This window comes from Prionailurus bengalensis, chromosome D1 (genome assembly GCF_016509475.1).
Source record: "Prionailurus bengalensis isolate Pbe53 chromosome D1, Fcat_Pben_1.1_paternal_pri, whole genome shotgun sequence".
In the NCBI taxonomy this organism is placed as follows: domain Eukaryota; kingdom Metazoa; phylum Chordata; class Mammalia; order Carnivora; family Felidae; genus Prionailurus; species Prionailurus bengalensis.
This window is the reverse complement of record NC_057346.1, coordinates 14,979,845-15,002,852: the sequence shown is the minus strand read 5'-3', so window position 1 is coordinate 15,002,852 and position 23,008 is coordinate 14,979,845. Positions and strand designations below refer to the sequence as shown.

General features: G+C 54.4%; 1 protein-coding gene across 4 annotated transcripts; it reads right to left on the bottom strand.

Annotated features, from left to right (window-relative positions):
- Positions 1-183: 183 nt before the first annotated feature.
- SIDT2 (SID1 transmembrane family member 2) lies at positions 184-16,423 on the bottom strand. 4 transcript variants are annotated; one of them, XM_043579423.1, is made up of 28 exons: positions 15,671-16,423; positions 13,843-13,964; positions 13,380-13,544; positions 13,235-13,280; positions 12,725-12,826; positions 12,533-12,616; positions 11,729-11,828; positions 11,496-11,561; positions 10,411-10,504; positions 10,023-10,075; positions 9,661-9,672; positions 9,213-9,284; positions 8,990-9,061; positions 8,737-8,799; positions 7,794-7,912; positions 7,190-7,263; positions 7,017-7,083; positions 6,347-6,420; positions 6,105-6,228; positions 5,775-5,892; positions 5,161-5,297; positions 4,812-4,920; positions 4,473-4,549; positions 4,238-4,284; positions 3,859-3,964; positions 3,079-3,189; positions 1,701-1,814; positions 184-1,617 (listed from the first exon to the last, which is right to left on the bottom strand). In XM_043579423.1, the coding sequence occupies exons 1-28, from the start codon at positions 15,851-15,853 to the stop codon at positions 1,555-1,557; spliced, it is 2,574 nt and encodes an 857-aa protein (XP_043435358.1). In that variant the 5' UTR covers positions 15,854-16,423; the 3' UTR covers positions 184-1,554. The 4 variants fall into 4 exon arrangements, with proteins under 4 accessions (XP_043435358.1, XP_043435359.1, XP_043435360.1 ...); XM_043579424.1 differs by lacking the exon at positions 9,661-9,672; XM_043579425.1 differs by lacking the exon at positions 8,737-8,799 and having other exon boundaries at positions 15,671-16,421.
- Between the last annotated feature and the right edge of the window lie 6,585 nt (positions 16,424-23,008).

Below are 23,008 nucleotides of genomic sequence, written 5' to 3'. Positions count from 1 at the left end.
TGCTCAAAGGACAGGAATAACCTTGGGGACCGAGGATGGGAGGACACGTGGGGGAGACAAAGGGGAATCTCTTTTGTTGAAAGAGAAAGGTAGACCAGGAGAACCGGAAAATGTAGGACCGCTGCCCCACCCTTCATTCTCAACATCTCCACCCAGAAAGGAGGAGCAAACGGGCCCAGGAGCTGCGTCCGGTTGTTTCTTTAATTGAATGCAGACCCATTCATAGAAAACAGAAATGCAACCATAGCATGGCAACAGACATTAAACGGAGTTCTGAAAACGGATCCAGATCCACCTCCTCTCCCCAGCCCAAGGGAGAGCTGTAAAAACAAGTTGGGCAGAATAAGACACACTCCCATCCCCAAGGCAGAGGCCTGACCTGCCCTCCCCCAGTCTTGGCATCTGGAATGGACCGGGTAGGGGAAGGGGTTCGAAGGACAGAGCAGCCAGGGGGCCCAGAGCTGGGGCGGCTCAGTGTAAACTTCAAGGTTTCATACATGTATATGTGTGTGACTAACACAAAACTTGGCCAAAGACAGGACGGAAACACCGAAGCCAGCCCCAGGTCCTAGAGTGAGGCTGGACTGGGGACATTGAGAGGAAGATCATGTCCCTTCCTGAGCCCCCTTCTAAGATAGGCACTGGGGCTCCCGCGGCTATGAGGAGACAAGAGGAGCTAGGCGCCTTGTGTCCCACTCCTCTGCCCCTGGACATTCTTGGGCAGTGTCAATGGCACTGAAAGGCCCCCAGTGGGGGCTTGGCAGGAGAGAGGGCCTGGAAAGAAAAAGAAGGAAAGGGGTAAACTGATCTTTCCCTCTGATCCTGGTGCCAACATCAGTCTGGGGGCTGACGAGATAGGCAAGTGACCTCTGAATTCAGTCCCTCAGCTCAAAGGCGACTCTCACACATGAGCTGACCCTTATTACCACAGAACCAGCTCCAAGCACAGGTCAAAGGGAGGAGGCAGCACTGCCTGAAGCCCCTCTTAGGCCATAGCACCAAAAGGGTGGCACCAGCTGGCCAGCCTCCAAAATCCTACAGCCCATTCATCGTGGCTGGAATGGGCAGTGATGGCAGTCAGGTATGGCCCCAAAGCGCTATGGGGCCCTGGTGCAGGACAGAGAATCAGGCCCAACCGGGCCCTGGACTGGAACTCAGGGAGAAGAAAGGGCTCGCAGTCATAGGCTCGTGGGGAGGGGAGGGACTGGCAGAACGCAAGGCATGAACTGGGCAGGGCAACACTTTCCTCCTTCCTCCTGCAGAGGAACAGACGGAGAGCCAACGGACAGGGCCCCTGAGAGGCCCTCAACACTGAGAAGCAGCAACACGTGGCCAACATCTGGGGTCTTGCGGGAGGAGGCCTCCTTCTCAGCAGAGGGCAGCAGCCAGGCCCACCGCTGTGACTGTCCCGGGCCAAGCTTGGGCCTCGCTGTCCCGCCACTACCCACACTGGGCTGCAGGGCGGGGATGCACGCCCCCAGAGCTGCAGGGGCTCTGGGCAGAGAGACAGAGGAGCTCAGGGCCCCCTGAGTAAAGCGAGGGGCCTGGCTCCCACTAGAAGACATAGATCTTGTCCCGCTGCACGGTGTCCAGGTCATCGTCCAGTGTCAGCAACACCTGGGGGGTGGACGCTGAGTCAAGCACAGGCAAGGGGCCGGCCTCGGCCTCTCCCCATGCTTGGGCAGAAGAGTCTCACGTACCAGGAACGACCCGAACATGGCAATGGAGGAGAGGAAGTGCCAGATGTCGTGGTCGTCAAAGAAGTCCAGGAGGATGCAGTCTCGGTTGTGTTCCCGAGACTCTGCGGGGGTTTTCTGGGGAGGAACAGGGAGAGCCGCCTGCGGACGCTGCCCACCAAGGCTGGGGCCAGACCTGCTGCCGGCTCCCTGGGGCTGCCCTGCTCCCGGCGCCGGGCAGGAGAGCACCCTCCTCTGACTCGCCCTTGCCTCGTCTCCCACACCTAAGAACTGGCTGTTACACGCTTCTCCCCGAGGACGCTGGCTTCTGTCCTTCCCTTTCCTTTCACTTCTACCCTCAGATTCTCCTGCCCTTTATGTAAGAGAGCACAGGGCTGAGATCACCTGGAGACACCAGAAGGCTTCAAAAGCCTCCTAACTTGGTTCCCTGCCTCGGACTCTGCCCCCTGCTCTCATCAGTGACTCCAGGATCACTTTTTCTCCAAAGTATTATTGGTTGGTCACGCAGCCCTGCTCGAGGACAACAGGAGCTATGACCTGTGGGCCATGACCTAAGGCACTCGTGGTCCTCCATGCTCACCCATAACCCTATCCGGCAAACCCTGCCCGGACATTACTGTGTCTGGGGACTGTCTGTGCCCCACGCTGAGGCCACCGAGAAGACCAGAACTGCCTTGCCCTCAGGAGCTCAGTCTTTCACTCAGCTCCCAAATTAGTGCATTCACGGACTCCAAATCTGCCTCGTCTAGTTCTGCCTCTGTAACGTTACTCAGGTCACAGCATCTGTGGGCCACAGGGTGCTTTCTCATCACCCAAGGCCTATAAGGCCACGAGCACAGTCTGCCTCCTCCAGGAAGCTTTCCTGGATCTCCTCTGTCCTCTGCCCTCGCGTCCATTCCTCCTTCCTGTCTTGCCCATACCTTCACCTCCTATATCATATTGCAAAGAGCAGTCCAGGAATTGTTCATCTCTCTCTCTCTCTCTCTCTCTCTCTCTCTCTCACTAGATTTTAAGTACTTCAAAGGAAGAGACCATGCTAGACTTAGTTCTGATCACAGAATTGAAGCCTGATTCATGGCGGGTGCCTGTGAGGCAAAAGGGAGAACCTGGCATTTCTGGCTTCAAACCCCAGATGTCCCACTCACTGGCTGTGTGACCTCGGGCCGGTCACTTGGCCTCTCTGAACCTCAGCTGCCTCATGAGTAAAATGGGGATACCTCCATGCTGGTGTACTGAAAGTTGGGAAGATTAAATGAGAAAGCAGCTGTGACAGAGTTCAGCAGGTGCTCACAAATGGTGTTTGAAAAGAGAACTGGCCGTTTGTTGGCTCACAACGAGCCTGTGGGCGACTCCCCACCTTCTCGGCAGGATGACTACTCACCTGCCAGGTGCTGAGTCCCTGGAAGAAGAAGAAGAGGGCAAAGCCCCACACCACCGAGGTGCAGACAATGCAGAGGAGGGGGATGAGCTTGATCCGTTCCCCGCTGCGGAGCTGGGGGGCAGGGGGGTGGGGGGGAGAGCAGCCTGAGGGCCAGGCCCCGGCCCAGCCCGTTCGCCAGCCTGCCCTTGATGCCACTTCCCAGCGCACAGGATGGATCCTTTAGGGAGCCATCGCGGATTCACACCATCACCTGACACAGCTACACAGCTCAGTACGCCCCACACCCGCAGCCCGGCGTCCTCACCCCTGACGCTCACCCTGGCCAGGCCTCCGTATGTCCAGAGCCCTGCGCTGGCAGGGTGGACCGGCCAGGGGACTCTCCTTGCGCTGGATGGCACAAGGGTCCCCGGGAAGCACCTGGCCCTCGGAGGCCCCAGCCTGTGCGGACATAGTGAGCCCCGCCCCCACCCCCTCTGCCCTGCGGGGGGGGGGGGCAGGGGGAGGGCGAGGGGGGGCGGAGGGAGGCTCTGCCCAACTACAGCCTGCGGTGCTACCGGTTTCATGTGCCCTTCTTAGAACATGGAAGGGGCTCAGTAAATGGGTCTTTGGACACAGCTGGAGTACATGCAAGAGACCCGAGCCTTTCCCCTCCCCAGACTGGCGAAGACAGGAACGAAAAATGCCCGATCCCTCTCAGTGCTACTCGGAGACGGGCTGCGCCCATCTCCCTCCTGCAAAAGCAGGGCAGCCGGCAGAGGAGGCCGAGCCATCCGCACTCACCTTCATGATGATGTAAAAGGCAAAGTAGAGGAGCAGGTTGCAGATGCCAATGGCCAACAAGTAGGAGGCGAAGTCATTGGGGCGCATGATGAGCCCATAGGCAGCTCTGGCAAGGGAGGAAGAGCCGGTGAAGCAGGGGAGGTCCAAGAGCGAGGAAAGGGCTCTCCCTCACTCCTACCCCACGTTTTATTATGATGTGAGGCTGGGTTCAGAGGCCCGCAGAAATTCTAGAACCCCACGTGCCAACAGCGCTCTCCTCAGCCCCCATTTCTCATGCCCAAAGTGTAGAATTTGTCCGTGGCCCCCAAGGCAGCCAGTGGCTGGCCACGTCCCCAGTCGTCCGCCCAGCCAGGCTACCACGGACAATGGCCAGACTCACAGTGACCAGTTGATAATGTTGCCCATAACCAGCAGCACCATGCGGTCCTGGAGGGAAGCAGAGACACGGGGACTGAGAGAGGGGAAGAGAGACAGGGAGAAAAGTGGAAGAAGGCCCAAGTCAGCCGGTCCCCCCCCCCCCCCGGGCTCTAGGTTGCACCCGGGTCCCCCCACCTCCCGCCAGAGGGAAGAGAGTGAGTAGATGGAGGAGGAGGGCTGGGGGGCCGGGCCGGTACCACGTAGAGAGGCCCGCTGCACTGGCGGATGCAATCTGTGTAGAGCACGTGGAGGATGCGGCGGCAGATGCCCGAGTCTGCAAGAAGGGAAAGTGCTCGAGGGCTCCCCTCTTTCCTGGTCACCCTGGCCCGCGCCGTGTGAGAGGACCCCGGGCCTTCAGAGGGCACAGCCACGCCAACCCTCATCAAATTCCTCACTCAGTGATTCTTCCAGGGCCGCCAGCAAGAGGGCAGAACCCAAAGTCTGCTGTGAATCCAGGTCCCTGAGGCCACCAACCCCTCATTCCACGGGGCCCAGCTGGCCCCCTCTGACGCGCTCTGCCCCGGGCAGGCCCTCACCCAGCTTCCAGCGGCCCATGTAATAGAGCTGTGTGCTGAGGAGCAGGGTGGCGATGATGTGAATGACCGAGAAGACGATCCAGAACGCTGTGTTCCCTTTGCCGAAGACCTGGGGGGGGGGGGGGGGCACGGCGGGCTGAGGAGGCGCTGAGGAGGCCGCTCCCGCAGCCCACCCTTCCTCCCGGGGAGCAGTGCTCGCTGCCAGGCCAGATGCGGCTCTCCGAGGAGCCCAGGGAAGGCACCTCAGGGAAGCAGCAGGGATCTCTCCTGCGGGAGGTGGAGAGGGTGCATGTGCGCGCACACGTGTGTACGTTCCCTACGGGACGAGCACAGCGGGTCAGGGCCTCACCACGCCCAGCACGGAGAAGAAGATGACGATGGCCAAGCAGGCATAGGCGCTGTAGGCACTGGCGTTGATGTCCGGGTGCCGCTTCTGGTAGAGCTTCAGCATGCACAGCCCGGCAATCATGTACATGAACGACGTGTCTGCGTTGGGGGACGTGAATGTGAGCTCAAACACACGCACTCAGCACAGACCTCCCAGCCCAGACAGTCAGGGTGGCAAAGAGAGCCCCTCCACCTCATCGGGGCCGCAGAGCGAGCTGGCGGTGGGCGGACTCCAGTCCCTTAACTGTCCCTCTGACACCACACTACCACCCCACCAGCTGCCACCCAGTCTGACTCCCCCTGACAACAAGGACAACTTAGTCTGAGCGCCCTGAGATCAGGGACCACATCTTAATTATGTTCATTTTCTCCGTTTTATACACGCCTTTCCGTAGAAAACAATCAACACATGAAGGAAATAGCACCCAGCTGCCTCTCTTCCATAAGCGAGGATGTGTGTGCACACAGGCAGCCCAGCTCTGGAGTGCCTTGCAGAGCTGGGTCTGGGGGATCCCTGTGGGGGATGTGGGGATGCCGGAGGATGGTTCAGCCAGGGAAGAGGGAGGCCCCACTCACCGAACTGGAAGTTGGTATAGTTGGGGCAGACGTGATAGCAGGCACTAAGCAGCCCCTCCATCATCAGGGCTGTGCCCATGGCATAGAACAGGCCAAAGTGTTTCGGGATCCCACATTCCTATTGGGGAGAAGGAAGGAAAAGAGGAGGTGAGGTGGGAGGAGAGGTGGGAGGGAGGGAGGCAGGCAGGCAGGGACCCAGACAGGGAGAGCGGGAGAGAGGAATGGAGTGGGATGTGGGCTGGGTAGGGCAGGGCAGGGCAGGGCAGGGCTGGGCCGTGCCTGCTAGAAAGGGTCTGGAGCCGAGCCCTCAGTGGGCAGATGCTCTCTCACCAGGGCATAGAGGTCATTCCGCAGCAGGGCCCGGTTGTGGTTGATCTCCCGCTGCAGGATGATGAGTAGGAATAAGAGCCCCAGCAGGATGTACCCCAGGTTGCTCAGGATGTTGTTGAAGGCGCTGGAAGGGGCGACACAGGGTGCGTTGCTTTGGCCCCGTCTTCCGGCCTCCTCCCTACCTGGGACGTGCATTGGCAGAGCCCCTGCCCCCACCCTGGCTGGCTCAAGACCATCCCCACCTGAGGTTGCCCAGCGGGTGGGCACAGAGGAAGTTGTAGTAGCAGATGTCCTGATTCCCTGTGACATTCACCACCTGCAGCAGGGCATGGGAGCACGGAGGGGCCGCTAAAGCACCTGACTCAGCCCAGAGCCCAGGTGAGAGGGAGCCAGGCCTGAGCCCATGCCACACCACCCGGCCCCATTCGAAGGGACAGGGAAGTGCCACACAACCAGCATGTGTGTGCATCCGGAGACCAGGCCAGCCCTCTTTCGCACAGTCGCTGTCCCTCCTCAGCAGGTGGGGCTAAAAATCATGGGGCGTGACCGTGACACAATTTCTTGCCCCATAGTACAGAGAAAAGGGAAGGGAAACCGAGACTTACAAAGTCCCATGACTCTTGTTGCATAAACCCTGCAACAAGCTGGGGAAGGTGCCGTCATTGAGATCATGCTGCCCCATTTTGCAGATGAAGAAACTGATGCTCTGGGAGCTTAAGTGACTTGCTCAAGATCACCCAGCTGGTGAGGCAGAGTTAGGATCTGGAACCTGAGTCCCGTGACCTGACTCGCTCCAGTGGCCCAGGCTGGGACGCTCTGCACTTCAGGCCACATCTCAGACTGTGGCGAGGGCGAGCACGCGGCCCCACGAGGGCATGCCGCCCGGGCCCAGGAGTCAGCCCTGCCACTCACCGTCTGGTAGGTGATCACCAGCTGCACCACAGGAAGTGCGTAGAAGACAGCGATGGTGGCGATGTTCCTGAGGAGTGAGACGAGGGGCGGCAGTGAGGAGGCAGGCCAGGCCCCGAGACACCACCACACCACCCTGCCAATAACAGGAAGGCCTGGCTGTGCCGCCCACTCACCAGAAGTAGATCTGGTACTTTTTCCGAAGGACGCGTTTATCCTTGCGTGCCAGGTCGGCCACATAGAGGTATTGCTGGGGAGAAGCTGGAGTGAGACCCGGGAGAAGTCCCCCGTGCCCAGGGGAGAGAGGGGGACAGGAGGAGCCCCCTCCCACAGGCAGCAGTTCTGTCGGGCGGGGGCTCCAGGCCATCCTGTTGCTGCTGGCAGATCAGCCCGGAAGCGCTGGGGGTGGAGTCGGTTTCCCCTGAATCTATCCTGCCCCAGCTGAGCTCTTTCCCTTTGTTTCTCTCAGATGTCACCCCAGAGAGGGATGCCTGGGTGGCTCAGTCAGTTAAACGTCCAACTTTGGCTTAGGTCATGATCTCGCAGCTTGTGGGTTCGAGCCCCTGTGCTGACAGCTCGGAGCCTGGAGCCTGCTTCAGATTCTGTGTCTCCCTTTCTCTCTACCCCTCCCCTGCTCGCCCTCTGTCTCTCAAAACAACAACAACAACAACAACAACACGTTAAGATGACACCCCAGAGGGAGATGTGCTAGGGCCCGAACACAGAATCTCCTTTCCTTGGGAAACCCATGACCCAGGGCCAGCCCGCATAGCACCAGACCTTGGTGCGAATGACGTTCTTGTCTGAATCAATGTCGGTCAATGTGTCATAGTCGTCCTCCTCCACAGAGCTCATGGAGTCCAGGCGTGGCCGAGCGCCCACAGGGTCAAGGGAGCGATCTGGGGTGGGCAGGAGGGAAGAGTTACCTGGGAGGCACAGAACCCAAGGTCTGTCCCCACCCACCTGGGGCAATTGTCACAATTACTAGGCAATGGGAAGAGGCAGATTGTGGACTGAGAGCAGGCATGGAGGTGGGCTCAGGTCCTGGGAGGAGGGACAGGGTACTCCTAAGTCCTTGAGGGAAACAAGGGTGGGCCACCCTCGAACGGGCCACCAGACAGGTACCGCTCCACCCTTGCTCCCCTCACCGAACTAGGACTTCCAGGCCAGGACACTGAGCAGATCCTGGGTCCCGGACAGAAGCAGCAGGACTGAATTCGGCAGAAGTCATGCTGATTAGGTGCCCAGCCATGTGGGTTCTGAGAGGACACTGCCTTGGCCCCCGCTGGAAAAAGACCCAGTGGGTTCTGAGGTGCAGGCAAGGGTGACAGGCTGCTTCTAGGAAGAACACTTGCTCCTTCATCCTGACCTTTTCTTGTGCCTTCAGAAGCTTCCTCCTGTGACCTTGCCTGACCAAAGCCCCCGGAGGCCAGGACACGACACCCCTGCCCGTGAGCCCTACCCCGGCAGGCCAGGGAGTGAGGTGCTGGCAAACATGAGAGCGAACCAGAACATCTGGCCTGGGGGTAGCTGGGGTGCCAGCCCACCAGCATCAAGGTCAGTGCCTACTTATCTCAAAAGGCACAAAAGCGGGCAATTATTGGCATTAGATGGGGAAGCCATGCACAAAAGCGTCTCTCCGGCCCTGGAGCCTACCGGCCCCGGTCAACTGCCCCGGCAGGAGCTGATTGGCAGAGCAGCGCCCCCCCGCCCCCACATCTACCCATGGCAATGCACAGCTGCCGCATCTGGCCAAAGGGGAGGCGCCGCTTGAACCACTCGTGCCCTTCAAAGGAAAGGGAAAGTTACCAGGAAGTAGGGCCAAGGGAGAAAGAACGAGCAAGGAAAGGGGCAGGAAGACAGCAGCCCTTCCCCGGTTCCAGCGCCCGGCAGAAGAGGCACCTGCCCTTCACCACGTCTCACGCAGCCAGCTCCGGCCCCACGCTTCGCGGCTCTGCCCGGCAGGGCTCACTCACCCTGGTAGCTGTAGGAGAGGTCTCCAGTGCCTGAGCTGTCGACCAGCCCGTCGGTGGATCCGGAACTGTTCTCTGCGGGGAACAGTGAGCGGTGAGGCAGGTGGGAGGAGATGGGGAGGCGGGGGTCGGAAGGGGCCGGCTGCCATTGTGCCACGTTGGAGGTGGAAGCCTAAGAAGGCCTGGCTGTGAGTGGGTGAGCACAGCCTTTGGTGTGGACACGTACCAAAGGAACCGTAGTTATAACCTTCATACGGGGAGCTGCCGGGGAAGGCATCGGCCAGGACCCGGGGGTTACCTGCAAAGAGAGGTCAAGGGCCCCCTTAGCTCTGGAAACAGCCCGAAGCCAAAAGCCAAGAGAAAGAAGGAAGAATCCAGAGAAGAGAGACACAGAGAGGCCACGGTGGCAGCAGAGAGAACGCATCTATCCTGGCAAACACAACTCACTGCCACCACTAGCAGCTGCCCCAGCCTCCCAGGTGTGTTCCAGTAGAAACACTCACCATCATCCATCCTCGCTAAGGACAGAGAAAGGTCTAGGAATCGATGCATCTACATTAGCAGCTAGGACAGCGAGCCTCGGCCTGCCCAGGGCCCACCCAGACACCCCTGCGTGTCCCTTCCCTCCCCCGCTCTGGATTTCAGCTCCTCTGCCCACGGCACCTGGCGCTTACCAAGGAGAGAAGCTGAGAGAGAAGGTCCCAAACAGGAGGGAGGACAGACAGAGAGGGCGAAATGGAAGAAAAGGAGAGAGAATGAAAGGTTAGTAACCCCCCAGACTGTGAGCTACATCATCTGAGGCAGACAGCATAGCTAGGCCCAGAGGAAGAACCAAGGGGCAGCCATGAAGACAGCCATGTTAGGGTCACAGGTAGGGCACAATAGCCCAGCCCCATTTCCATCTGCAGAGTGTTCTTTCTCAGTCTGGACATCCAGAAGCCCCCAGCCAGCCCTTCCTCCTCCAGCCCCCGAAGGGAACCGTCCACCAAAACACAAAGCAAACTCGGCCCTCCCTGCCCAGGCCCTCTGGAGGTACCGCTTTCTGGGCAGGCTCGGTCCATGGCCACCAGAAGCGTCTTCTTCCTCTGCCTGTAGGGACAGAATCCAGAGGCAAACCAGAGGGATGGGACGAGGATCCCTCCTTTGCCGAGCTGGCCTGCCTTCCACCCTCTCCACCCCATAACCCTGTCCTCCATCTGTGATCTGAAGGTTCCTCCCAGGCTGGGAAACAATGTGGGGTTTCCCTGCTTGGGAAGAAGGTTGAGGGGAGGGGTTGGTTTCCAGAGCAGAGGCCTCGTGAACCACGAACCCTCAAAGGGGCCTGCCTTCCTATGCCCCGCAATGGCGTGGGGCACTATCCTGGGTTGGCTCACATCCTGCTCAACCCACCCCAGAACAGGGGGGCACCCAGCAGCCCGCTTTACCTCCAGTTCTCCCAGCAGGCCAGGAGGATGGTCAGCAGGTAGAAGGAGAGAAATATGCCCAGGCAAAAGAGCATACCACCAACATAGGCCTCGGCTGTGGGGAGGGAGGCAGGAGGGTGAGCACACCGAAGCCTTCCGACGCTGCCCGCCATGGCACACAAGGGCCCGGCCCAAGCTCACCCTGCATCTCCCCTCAAATGTAGTGACCCAGAGGGGTGAGCAGTAGGCAGCTTCCCAAATATGCCAAACTCTGACACGATTCCTGCCTTTGCTCATGTTGCTCTTCCTCAAGAACCCTACCCTGTCTTCAAACACTTTCCTTCCAAATACAGCTCGAGGACTATGTCCTCTGGGAAGGCTTCTCTGCCCTGTGTTCCCTGTGACCTGTCCTTTGCCCATCACAGGCCATCGGCACCCTGCACAGCAACAGATTCCTGTCCGCCAAACAGGAGCTCCCTGAGGACTGTAGCCAGAACGCAGCACCGGGCACATAGAAGGTGCTAGATAAATATTTGCTGAATAAGGAATCTGTAAAGAAGAGACAGTTTCTTTCCCCTCCCATCACAATCCCTTATTTTTATCTTATACTTTTTTATCTTATATTTATACTTACAAAAATCTATATTTTTATCTCATACTTATATTTTATCTTATATCTTTATACTTAGATATAGCCCAGTTTACAAAGGGCTCCATTCGATCACTCAGTAAATACTTAGTGAGTCTGACTAAGGGGCCTGGTACTTTCCTGCTAATTTTGTGCTAAACCTCACAACTTGGTGAGACTACAGGACAGATCTTAGTACCTATTAGAGAGACAGAGAGACTGAGGCTCAGTGAGATTACAGGGCTCATAAGGGGCGGAGAGAGAACCAGAACTCAGTACTTCAAAAGTCAGCCACAGACTCTCAGTAGCACATCACACCAGGACCCACCTCCTGACCCTCCCCTTGTGAAGACCGCCAAGAATTCTCCCTCCTCCTACCCCATCAGTCCACTGAGTAGGTGAGCATCACCCTTCCCATTCAGAGAACACTTCCTCCCCCAGGTCTGAGAGGAAGAGCCACTCAGCCACCCACACTCACACGTGACTGCTCGAGATACCACCACTGACAGGGTTTTTTGGCGGTGACCTTGATCAACCGGTTCATCTGGAAGCAAAATGTCAAACAAGTGGCTGCGTGGAGCTTGGTTAAAGTTTGTGGGCCCAAACCCCACATCTCATCAGCTCCACCAACCAGCCACAGAGGTTCTTCTACCTCCCAGGGAGTGACCCTGCCCTCCCCACCCTGAGCCAGGCCCAGGACACAAAAGGTACCTTCTACAAAGGGGTAGAAAGGCAAGGAACCCCCACAGGCCTGGTCTTCAGTCTTCACCACGACCACCACGTAAAAGCTATTGCTGGGGAAGTCTTTGCGCTGCAGGATGATGATGACGATGTGATGATGATGTTTTATCATCATCATCATCAAAATAATCAGTCATCAAAATCAATACATATGTGTGTATGTACACAAATTTTTTTACTTGGCCCTCACAAAGACCCCATGAGGTAAGGACTATCATCATCCCTGCTGAACAGGGATCACACTGCCTGTACGTGGTAGAGCCGAGGTTATCTGGCTTCAGAGCCCAAAACCATGACCCTCCACTATAGCCAGGTGAGCAAATATGTGTGTGACCCACCATCATGGAACCTGCGGGCGCCCTTTTGCGGTCTGGGCATCAGCCGGAGAAAAGGTGGAGGGGTCCCGCTGCCTCCTACAGTTGCAAGGCTGGATGTTGTGAGGTAAACACATGTCTTCACTCTCCCTTCACCCAGCATAGGTTTTTTAGCCTTTGCCAAGAGCAACACTCAGCATCAGCCAGGAGGACCCTTTTTCCTCTCTTAGCTATCATTACAGTGAATGAAGCAGATAGGACAGCCAGAATGGATACTCTGCTCTTTCCTGCCCCCAAAGGTGATCAGGATTATGAATCAACATTCACACATATGAGAGGGCCCCAAACCTCAGGGACTGGCAGGCCAAGACTAGGGTAGAAATGGGACAGGGATGAAGGAGCAAGGGTTTGGTAAGCTCATCACCTGGCCAATCTTCCACAGGGCCTATCCATTTCCTACCTGCACAGTGATGGCTGCCTTCTTGGTCATAGTCTGGTACATGCCGATGAAAGCTACATTGTTGTCCAGGTCGTAGACAGGGCACTACGTGGGGAGGGAGGGAGAGGCAAATGGGCAGGGACCTGGGCCCCGGGCCCCCTCTTTATCAGCTCTGCTACCTGCTGGCAGAGACTAAAAGGGCAGACAGCTTACCAGGACATCCTGGATGGAGATGACTGAGCAGGGGAAGGCCTTGTTGGAGGTCACCTTGACAATCACCGAGTCCACTCCCTCTGGGAACTCGTACTTGAAGTACTGAGGGCATAGGAAGGGCAGGGAGAGCCCCATCTCATGAGGATGCTCTCTCTGGCCCTCTAGAAGGGAGCAGTGTGAATCTTCTCAGAGTTGGGCGGTAAAGGCTCTCTGGGGAGAAAGGCCCTGCCCACAAGCAGCCCTATATTCTTACATCACTCCCCTTAACCTCAGCTGGGCACTCGGGATAGCACCCCAAGAGGCAAGTAGGCAACGTGGCAGCCAGATCCCATGCCTCTGCACTTCCCCGGCTGCCTGTCCCTTACCGCCTGAGGGCCAGAGCTCCCGTTTCCAGACAGTGCCGCCACGGTGTGTACAGCCAACAGGAGACTCTCGGCAGAGCCTGCCGACCACTCCCCCTCCCACGTGCCCAAGTCTCCTCCTGAGGGCTGGTCGACAGGGAGATCTTACCTGGGGCTGGGCTGCTGTGGTATTGAAGCTAAACTGCTCCCCGGTCCTGGAGGGAGAAGAATCCCCCCCACCCCCCTGCCACGGTCACTCCCAGAGCTCGGGAAGGAGGTCAGTCCCGTGGTCCCCTTGCATCTCCCCTGCAGACCTGAGCACGAAGTCGTCCATTCGGCTGACCCGGAGCTGGTATGTGGTGTTGACTGGTGACAGGGTGGAGACATCCACGTAGAAGAACTGGACCTCGGACTCATTCTTGGTGGGGGGCTGACACAACGTTCGCTCCACCTTTTGGTAGAGGTACTTTCGCTGATACCTACAGCCCAAAGCAGAAAGTCAGGATGCTATTACTGCCCCAGCCAGCAAACCTCTCCAAGGGAGCAAGGCCCCAGTTCCTCCACTCTGGTTTCCAACTTCTCCCTACTCCTACCCCAACCAGGCTGGCAAGCTCCAGGCTGGCTGGCTTGGCCACTGACCAGCCCCTGGTTGGGAATGGGGAGGAGAAACAGAGGGACTCCTGGGTGGTCTGAGGCCCTGGACAAGGCCCTGGGTGAGGCTTTGGGCCTGGCCTGGCCTAGGCCTACCCCCCTCCCTGATCCCCGGGTCCTACTCACAGCCCTCGCAGGATTAGGGGCACCTGGAAGGACACCACAGCCTCCTTCTGGCGGACCACAAACAGCAAAGGAGCCCCCTTCTGCTTGTTCAGGACATTCACAGACACACGCACGCCTTCCGTCTGCAGAATGACATGGAAACGCCCCTCAGTCAAGCCCATGATGTCTCCACCTCTGCCACCCGGGACACATGGCTCCAGAGACTGTGAGCCCTGCCCTACGTCATGCCAACTGCTTTGCTCTTTCCCTATCCTGGTCAGGCTGGGGAGCTACAGCTATGCCCTTTCTTCTCCCAGAGCAGCCCCAGGCTCCAGGAGGGATTATCACTGAGTTAGAGGACAGGGTCTTAGAAGAGGCCTGGTCCTGGATGGCAGGGATGTGCAGGGACAACAGGAATCACGAAACTTCAGGGCCTCACTTCCCAACAGGAAACTCAATGGAGACCTCGGGCACCCCCAGGATACCCCATACCTATCCATGTTCGTGGGATACACATGCCTGCACACACGTGTGCATGCGCACACAGGGACACAGGAGAGCAAGAAGTGCTCCTCAATTTTCTTCTGTGTGAGCCAGGAAGCTCTCATTCAACAACTAATCTGGAGGCCAGAGCCAGTGGGGAGGTGGGGAAACAGACTGTTGAAAAGCTAAGAGAGCCAAGCTCTATCCCTAGCTCTGACCAAAGGCTAGAGCGGTGGAGAAGTCACTTCACACCTCCGAGACTCAATTTCCCCCTCTGTAAAACGGAGACATTCTTGCTCTTGGCACATGGAGGAAAGTACCTAGAACAGTGGGAGCTTAAAGAAAAATAATAAAACTAAATAAATCCTGGCAATGCTTGTCCCTGGGCTGCTGAGACCCAAGCCCTAGGGCAGCATTTCCCAGAGGGGTAGAGATCACAACTCTCAGGATGACCCCAGAAAGAAAGGACTCTAAGCAGGAGGAGATCAAACTTCAGAGAAACAGGCACTGAAGGGAGATCCTGGCCTGCCACAGAAAGCAAATCCCTCCCTATTCTGAGAAATAGCCAGACTCCCACTCTCAGTTCTACTGCTTCTTAGTAAACCCAATCATGGGAGAGAGTTGGACAGGAGACCACAGAGCCAGGCTGCAAGAATTCTCCAAATCTCAGCCCTGCCCCCGGGGTCTAGACTTCCCAGATCTAGCTACGACCATATTTAACTCATAGCTGGGAAAAAAAATGAAACAGAAAGTCAGAGTGAGGTAGATTCCCTACTAGAGACAAACTCCCTCTCTCCTCCCATCCAACTTGGAGTTGACCTTATCTCCACCACCTTCAATTTACAAGGCCATCTGGCTTTCTAAGGCAGAAAGAGGGCTGAGAGGGTCCCAGCTTTACAGCAGCCTGAGAAGTCCCACATTTGTCTTCCTGGGGAATCTCAGCTATAACTTGCCTGAGCAGAGCCTTTCAGAAGGCCTGTCTCATCTCCTTAGGGTTTCCTAGGCCAAGCCCAGTAGTTAGCCTGCTTCCCCCTGCACCCAGCCCAGCCCTGAATGGGCTGTCCCATTCTGGGTGTTGGGCAGGGTACAGGCCAGTACTGCTCAGACCACAGCTGGTGGAAAGGGGGGGCGGGGAGTCAACGAGAAGATGGGAAGGAGACAACTTTAGAAACTGTCCAGTGGGAGCTTCAGAGAGACTGGTGGCAAAGCAAGGAGGACTGGTCCAGAGAGTCCAGTGCCTTTCTGGGAAAAGGAAACCCAGTAGGGCGGTACGTTCATGGGCCTCCTTAAAGAGCATGGACTGACTCTCAGAGCCCTGGTCTGCTCAACCACTCACCACCAGCCCCCAGCCCAGCCCGGCCCTCACCCGGTTTCGGGTCACAGTGTGGTTGAAGGTATAGATGTTGACCAGCTCGCTGTTGACCTCGTCCACGTAGGTGCGCTCAAACTCGGCATCTTTCTGCGAGACGTTCTTGGGCCCCAGAACCCACAGATGGCTCTCGACCGAGGCCACCAAGAACGCCAAGAAGGGCAAGCCCAGAACGAACATGGCCCCGGCAAGGCGGCGGTGGCGGCGGCAGCGGTGGTGGCGGGGGCGGCGACAGGCGACAGGACACCTCCGGGACGGGTTGCGGCTCCGGCCGCAGCTTCCAGCATCGCACCAGGACCAGAACTTTAACCCCGGCCTGAGATTAGGAAACGTCCCCTCCCCAGAGCCGCAGAGACGCTCCCAGGGGGCCCGACAGGGAGGGGCGGCGGGAGAGGGGGTGGGGGTGTGGGGTACGGGTCAGCTCGCGAGGGGCTGAGCGCGGCCCGGAGACCTTGCGGCGGCCAGCCAGGGCCGCGAGAGCCAGGGGGCGGCTGGTTGCTGGGAGCTTGGAGACGCCGGGAAAGGGGAGGGAGGAAGGGAGGGAATCCGGCGGCGGGGGCAGCCGGGAAGGGAGGGGTGTCTGAGGGTGAGGAGCGTGACAGGCGGCAGCGACCGGACGCCGGGAGGCGCGGCGAGTTTTCTGGGGCGCGGGCCCTTTAAGGGCGGGCGGCCGTGGCGGCCCCGGTGCACGCAACTCGGGAGAGTGTGCGGCGCCGCGAGGCGGTAAACAGCAGGGTAGCCGGCCCGCTTGCTGACGTCAGGGGAAACTGACACAGATTTAAAGGGCCGAGTCCCGGATTGGGCCTTAAAGGCGCCGCAGCTCTCCCGCTGGAAGGCGCCACCAACTCCTCCTCTTTCGTAATCCTGCCCGTCTGTGAAAGATCACTTTGGTTGGAATGTACGGATGTTTCCATGAAGGATCTCCGAGTGTTGGATTCTTGTTGACAAAGTCTTCTTTGTGCTCAAACCTAAGGATCCACCTCCACCCTCACTGCCTTTACTACCAACATGCTCCATCCCTGGGCCATTTTTTTCTTCTGGGGAGTTAAGAAAGGAAGACCTCAAAGAATTAGGAAACCAGACGGGCGCCTTCCCGGTGAGGGACGGCTGAGGCAGAACTACAGAAGTACCCCTGTGTACTCTCACCTTGCATTGCAGCGTCTGGGAAGCTTGCAAGGCTGTTTCTCCTCTTCTCTGCAGACGCGGCTAAAAAGCTAATTGAAAGATAGTGACTTTCAGCATAAACTGATGAAAACTTCTCTACAAAATATTTTGGCACTGCGTTTCAAGTTTAAAGAGCTTTATACTCTTTGACAGAGTAATTCCACTTCTGGGACTCTATCCTAAGGAAATAAAAAAATGCAGATTAAAAATTTGTAGGCAGTAATGCTTATCATTGTGATACTTGTAATATCAAGCATAAAGGAGACAGCCTAAATGTCCATAAGGAGGGGGTGGTTAAAGAAAGGTACTATTATCATAAAGCCATCTAAAATGATGCTTAAGACTTTAAGGAACATGTAGGCAGAGAATTCACAATATGACACTATATCAACAGTCTGGTTTCCAAATGCGTTAGACATGCGTAGAAAAGCACTGAAAAATCTTTGAATTACAGATGTTTTAAAAAATAGCATGTACCATTTTCCTCCAATTCCAAAAGTACAGAAAAGTACCAAAAAGAAAAGAAAAATCACTGGGCTGTGGTTTCAAAATGTTTTTCTACCTTTTAAAATTTGATAAATTTTCTATGATGTACATAAATTCCTTTTATAAGACAGATATGTTTAAAGGAAAAGAAATGTAGCATGGCTGCCTCTGAAATTATCAGATTTCCGCCATGAAGCTGGCTGGGCTAGTGGCTTGTGAGAATTCTCTTGCTCAAGAGATTCCAACAACCTCAGCTCCTGCCTCTGCTTTACTCTCTGGGCTTTGTTCCAATAGGGACTATTTTATCTCATGACCAATTATAGATAGTTCTTCATTCTTGCAATAAATATTTAACGAGCACCTACTACATGTAGGCACTACTCTATTTTATACTAGGTAAATGGTTTGTGAGAGAATCAGACCTGGCCCCCGCACAAGCATTCATATATGAGGAAGAAGAAGAAGGGAGCAAAGCCCCAGGGGGTGGAGAACCCTAACAAGTCAGACCAGGGGGAACCTTAGCAGTCTCCTGGACCAACCGCTCATTTTAGTTAGGTAGAGTGAAATCCAGAAAAGGGCAGCTCATGAGTAGTTTACTGAACTCCACATGGCTTGACCACCCGAATGGGAAGTTCCTCAGGATAACAAGAAGAATTTCCATTATAAGCCTGTGCAGTCAGCAGCCCAGTTTGGACAGTCGATACAGGATATCCATGTTCCAAGTGAACTTCACTTTCTCTCTCATGGTGACCCCCTCTTTATCTTGCCAGTCAGTCTGGAACTCTAAGAAACTCTCCCACTCTGAGCTTGAGCTCCCCACTTAGCCTGATGTAATCTAGCATCTCAGGAACTTTCCTTGGTGCCTTGAGAACCCCAAGTTTACGATGATAGAGTCCCAGCTACAGGGCTAGTTGGTTCTGTGGCTGCATTGAATAAGCCCCAACTGGGGGCATTCCAACTCTGCCTCATAGGCTCTGGGGTAAAATGTGATCCTAGGACTGTTTATAATGCATATCCGGACACTACCTACAGTTATTGAATTGCAGTCTCTGGAGATGCAGCCCAGGAATCTGGATTTTTTTAAGTTTATTTTTGAGGGAGACAGAGACAGAATATGAGCAGGGGAAGGGCAGACACAGAAGGAGACACAGAATCCAAAGCAGGCTCCAGGCTCTGAGCTGTCATCAACACAGAGCCTGATGGGGGGCTCAAAACCATGAACTGTGAGACCATGACCTGAACTGAAGTCGGACACTTAACCGACTGAGCCACCCAGGCACTCCAGGAATCTGCATTTTAACAAGCACTCCAGAAGCTTGATAGGCACAATAAATTTTGAGAACCACTGTTCTGGGGCCAGACACCTAGGACTACTGGTATTTCTGTTTGCTCCCTCTCTCCTAGCAGTATCTTAGGAGAAATCTATTCAAATAAACCCAGAAGGGACCCTTCCCTCTTGCAAGGTCTCATGGATTTAACCTTTGAATCCTCAGTATCCGGAATGTTCAAACAGCGTAGGAGGGCAGCAGCCCCAGACTTCCTCAGGTCTGCAGAACTTTCCTCAGTCCTTCTGGCCCACCCCCCAGGGAGGGAACAACACAACCCAGTTATGAATAGGTCCTTTCTGAGGTCTGGCAGCCCTGAGAGGAGAGAGGGCCTTTTTGTTGGCTACAGCAGTTAGTATAAAAGAAGGGCAGTGCTGGGTCTCAAAGCCAGACTTGTGAGAGCCAAGCAAATGTCAAGGTCTCAGGGCAGCCCCCTTGGCCTTCTGCACGGGGCCAGCTACTGCACTGTCTGCCATGTTATATAAAAAGCCCAACCCCAGCCCTGGCAATGAGAGCAGGGTGGGGTCACAAGGCTCAGATGACTTCCTTCTATTTCCCGGTGGGCCATCATTCCGAGCCTGAGTGCAGAAAAGGCCTATGGAATAGGACCATTAACCAGCTGACAAGGCTCCCAGCTTTCCATAGGTCCATGGTCCATAGGTCCATTTTAAGTGACAGGATTTTTGAGGTTTGGAACAAGAGGACAGGAAGGAAGCTTCAGCTGGTCAGGTGTATTGTTAAAATGCCCTTAAGATGGCATCAAGAGCAGGCACATTAGAAGCACATTAGACGGATTAGGTGAATCCAATCAAATACTTTAGGAACCTGGTGTTGGGGAGGGGTGGGTAGAGAGTGGCCGTGCCTGTGGGTGGGTGGCAGAATCAAGCCAGACTTCAGAACTAAGTAACTTTAACCCAGGAAAAAAAAAAAAAAAAAAAAAAAAAAAAAAAGCTACAAAGCCAAGCCCTCTGAAGGAAACGGACTTGAAGTTCCCTGTTTTCATCATGACCATAAAAGGGTCTCAGTGTATCTGTGCGGAGCTCGAATAGACTTGTCCAGGACATACGTAGCCCCAGGAGCAAGAGCAACGTACAGCACTCCTTTCTTGCAAGTTCTCTCCTTTCTCAGGGCTGCCCTTGTGTCTGGTTATCCCTCCAAGGACTGTGAAAACGAGATGCATTGAAGATTAGGAGTTGGAGTATTTACTCTGTCATTCTGGGGCTAAGGTCCCAGAGCTGTCACATGGCTTCTTGGTACTATGGAAAAAGCAAGGAATTTGAGGTCAGCAAGTTCTGTTTAAGCCCCTGCATTGTGCATCTTAGGCAATGAGGAGTCGTGTCTTAGCTCTATTTATCTCCTAAATGCAGCACAGCAGAGCTGAGCTGTATTCATCATCTTGAACTACTGTCTAAAGAGTAGAAGGGGAGTCGAGGGAGAGTGATTTTGACTGAGTGGGCAAACTTTCTGCCATAGACAGATCAGCCACTTTCCATTTCCTGGGCTTTCACCATTCAGACTGGGAAATGTGAACAATAATACACGCAGGCCTTGCTTCTTGTTCCCTGTGGCCATGTGATAGAATCCACATTGGAGGTTTCCAGGAAATGAAGCTGGTCTTCAGTCAGGCTGCTGAAAACAAGGAGATAAAAAATTGATTAATTCAAATCTGTCTCCAAAGATCACTGATAAAAATGAGCCAGGCATCCTCCTATCTGAAGCAAGCTTGGGTCTCCAGCTACGAAATCAGAAGATGCAACTCGAGAACCTTTCCTCCTCTCTGGCTGTTATCTAATGATAACATGTGCAGCTACTCAGTCCTTATTCCATGTTGCTCTCAATAATAGAAAGGGTCCCGTCGCTTTACACTCTGGCTCACATACAGGCCAGTGCCCACAGCTTCTTGTGTTATCTCATGGGCCTCAGAGCCTTCACAAAGGCAGTTCTCTCATTCACAATACCTCTGTTCCCCTGAACCAGTCCAGCTTTTTCTTCTAGCTTCACTCTTCCTATAAAAACTACCTTAATAATTCCATTTGGTTTCAATGAAATAATTCTAGAAAACGTTTCAAAAACTTTTCTAATAAGTATGTGTGGCATCTTTTTTTTTTTTTTTCAAGTTTATTTACTTATTTTGAGAGAGCGGGAACATCAGCAGGAGAGGGGAAGACAGAGGGAGAAAGGATCCCAAGCAGGCTCCACGCGGTCAGCGCAGAGCCTGACACAGGGCTCAAACCCACAAACCAGGAGATCATGACCTGAGCCAAAACCAAGAGGCAGATGCCCAACCCAGGTGCCCTGGTTTTTGTTAAGTGAATTTTGTTTGCCCTTATTTATCCCGAGCAAGAATAACATGCATTGTTTCTCACAAGCAGCAGCATGGTACCATTGAAAGAACAGGAAATGAGGTCAAAAGATTTGTATTCCAATTTCAATATTCACAGTTACCACCTAGAGGACTATGAACAAATCACTCAATCTCCTGTTCATTCATTCTTTCATTTATTCAATGCCCAGTTTGTACTAGTCACTAAGCTAGGTGCTGGGAACACGGATACTTTCCATAATCTAACAGTGTAGGCAATGAGGTAAGCATTTAATACAGAGTAAGTGCAATGATAAAAGATTTACGCAAGGTATTATGGGAACTCAGAGAGACCTAGTACAATACAAACCAGAGCTGGCAATCAGGGAAATCAGAAAACAACCCAGGAGGTGTCCCTGAGGGGGTTCTTAAAAGATGAGTAGGAGCTAGCCCAGCAAAGGAATAGGAACAAATTCCAGACAAGGAGTCTCAACTTGAAGCAAAGTCATAGACTCAAAGTTCAATGCTATTGGCATGAAGGTTCAAAGTAAGGGGTGGGAGGATATGGACTGAAGAGGGTCAGGTCATGGGTAGCACTGGATACTAGATTTCATGGCTTGGACGATCAGCAGTTACTGACGAACATGCTGCAGTACTGATGTGTCACGAAGGTCAAAGCTTGATCAGAATGTAAAATGTTTTTTGAGATCATAAAATAGCACAAAATCAGGCCAGAGTGGAAGACAGACTGTATGTTTATCAAAACATTGAGGATCTTTGCTTCATGGCAGTGTAAAAATATGCAGCTAAGATTTCACCCCTGCTGTGGCAGGAGAAAAGTAGACGGACTCTTCTTGCTGGTTTTGGCCAGTGTTTCCCCAAGTGCCTGCTGGTAAAGGAACCTTCCCTTCTACTCACTGCCGTCTCTTCCACTTGTCCTGGGCCACTGACGAGGTTCACACAGAAGCCTCAGGACCTAGGCTGCCTTTACTGCTGCTCTGTGATCTAAGGGGAACCAGTGAGCAGCTGATAAAGGCAAAGACGGGTGGGGGCGGGGAGGACGGTGAAAGAGAGGAACTTGGTGTGATTAGATACGGGAGCAAAGGCAACTAGAAAAAAATATCTCCGTTAGTATTCCATATTCTCTTCTCTTACAGGGGTAAACCATTTTAATCCAAGAGCATCACCGTGATTAAGAGTGATCAAATAAATGATACAGAAACCATAGCAGCTTTGTAGTGGCGTATCAATTTGCCGTAATTACTGCTGGTGTGGTCTGTGGCCAGTCATCAGGTTAGGCCCTGATGAGCTGGTGGCACAACTGACCTTTGTTCTAGTCTCATAGCTATAAAGAGGTCGTCCTTGAATCAGGCTTCTTTAGCCTGGGGAGGCAAAGGTACTACATGAGAGTTGTGTCTACACTCCAGGCTCCTGTCATGAATTCTGTGGTCACATCGTGTCCTAGTGAGATTCATGCCACTCATCTGGTTCAGCTGAGGTGTGCAGCATACAACCAGACCAACCCACTTGCAGAAACAAACATTCCAGACTCCTGGGTAAGTGTGGACTGCAAAGGAGGCAGTCGTGCTTCCGGCAGGTCTGGTAGGAATGAACCCTCGTTCAATGTTTTCACCTACAATTGTGGTCCCCACCCCCACTCCTCAGCATATGGAAGCTAGCAACTTCCTCTTTTAGTTACCCTCTGCCATTTGTACTTACTTTCCTGTTTCCTTTAGATCTTAAATTTCATTTACCTGAGTGTCTCCCTATCAGTCTGAACTTACATGTCTTAATAAGCCAGGCAATCTTCAAATCCCTTCATGTGTACTACCAAAAACTCTTGCTCTATAAACACTATTTCATTCTACTGCTGGTTTTAAGGTGGAAAGCAAGATGGCCAGGTAATGCACTTTAGTTTTAATGTTTATTCATTTATTTTTGAGAGTGTGTGTGACTGGGGCGGGGAAGGAAAGAGACACAAAATCCAAAGCAGGCTCTACGCTCTGAGCTGTCAGCACAGAGCCCGATGTGGGGCTCAAACTCACAAACCACGAGATC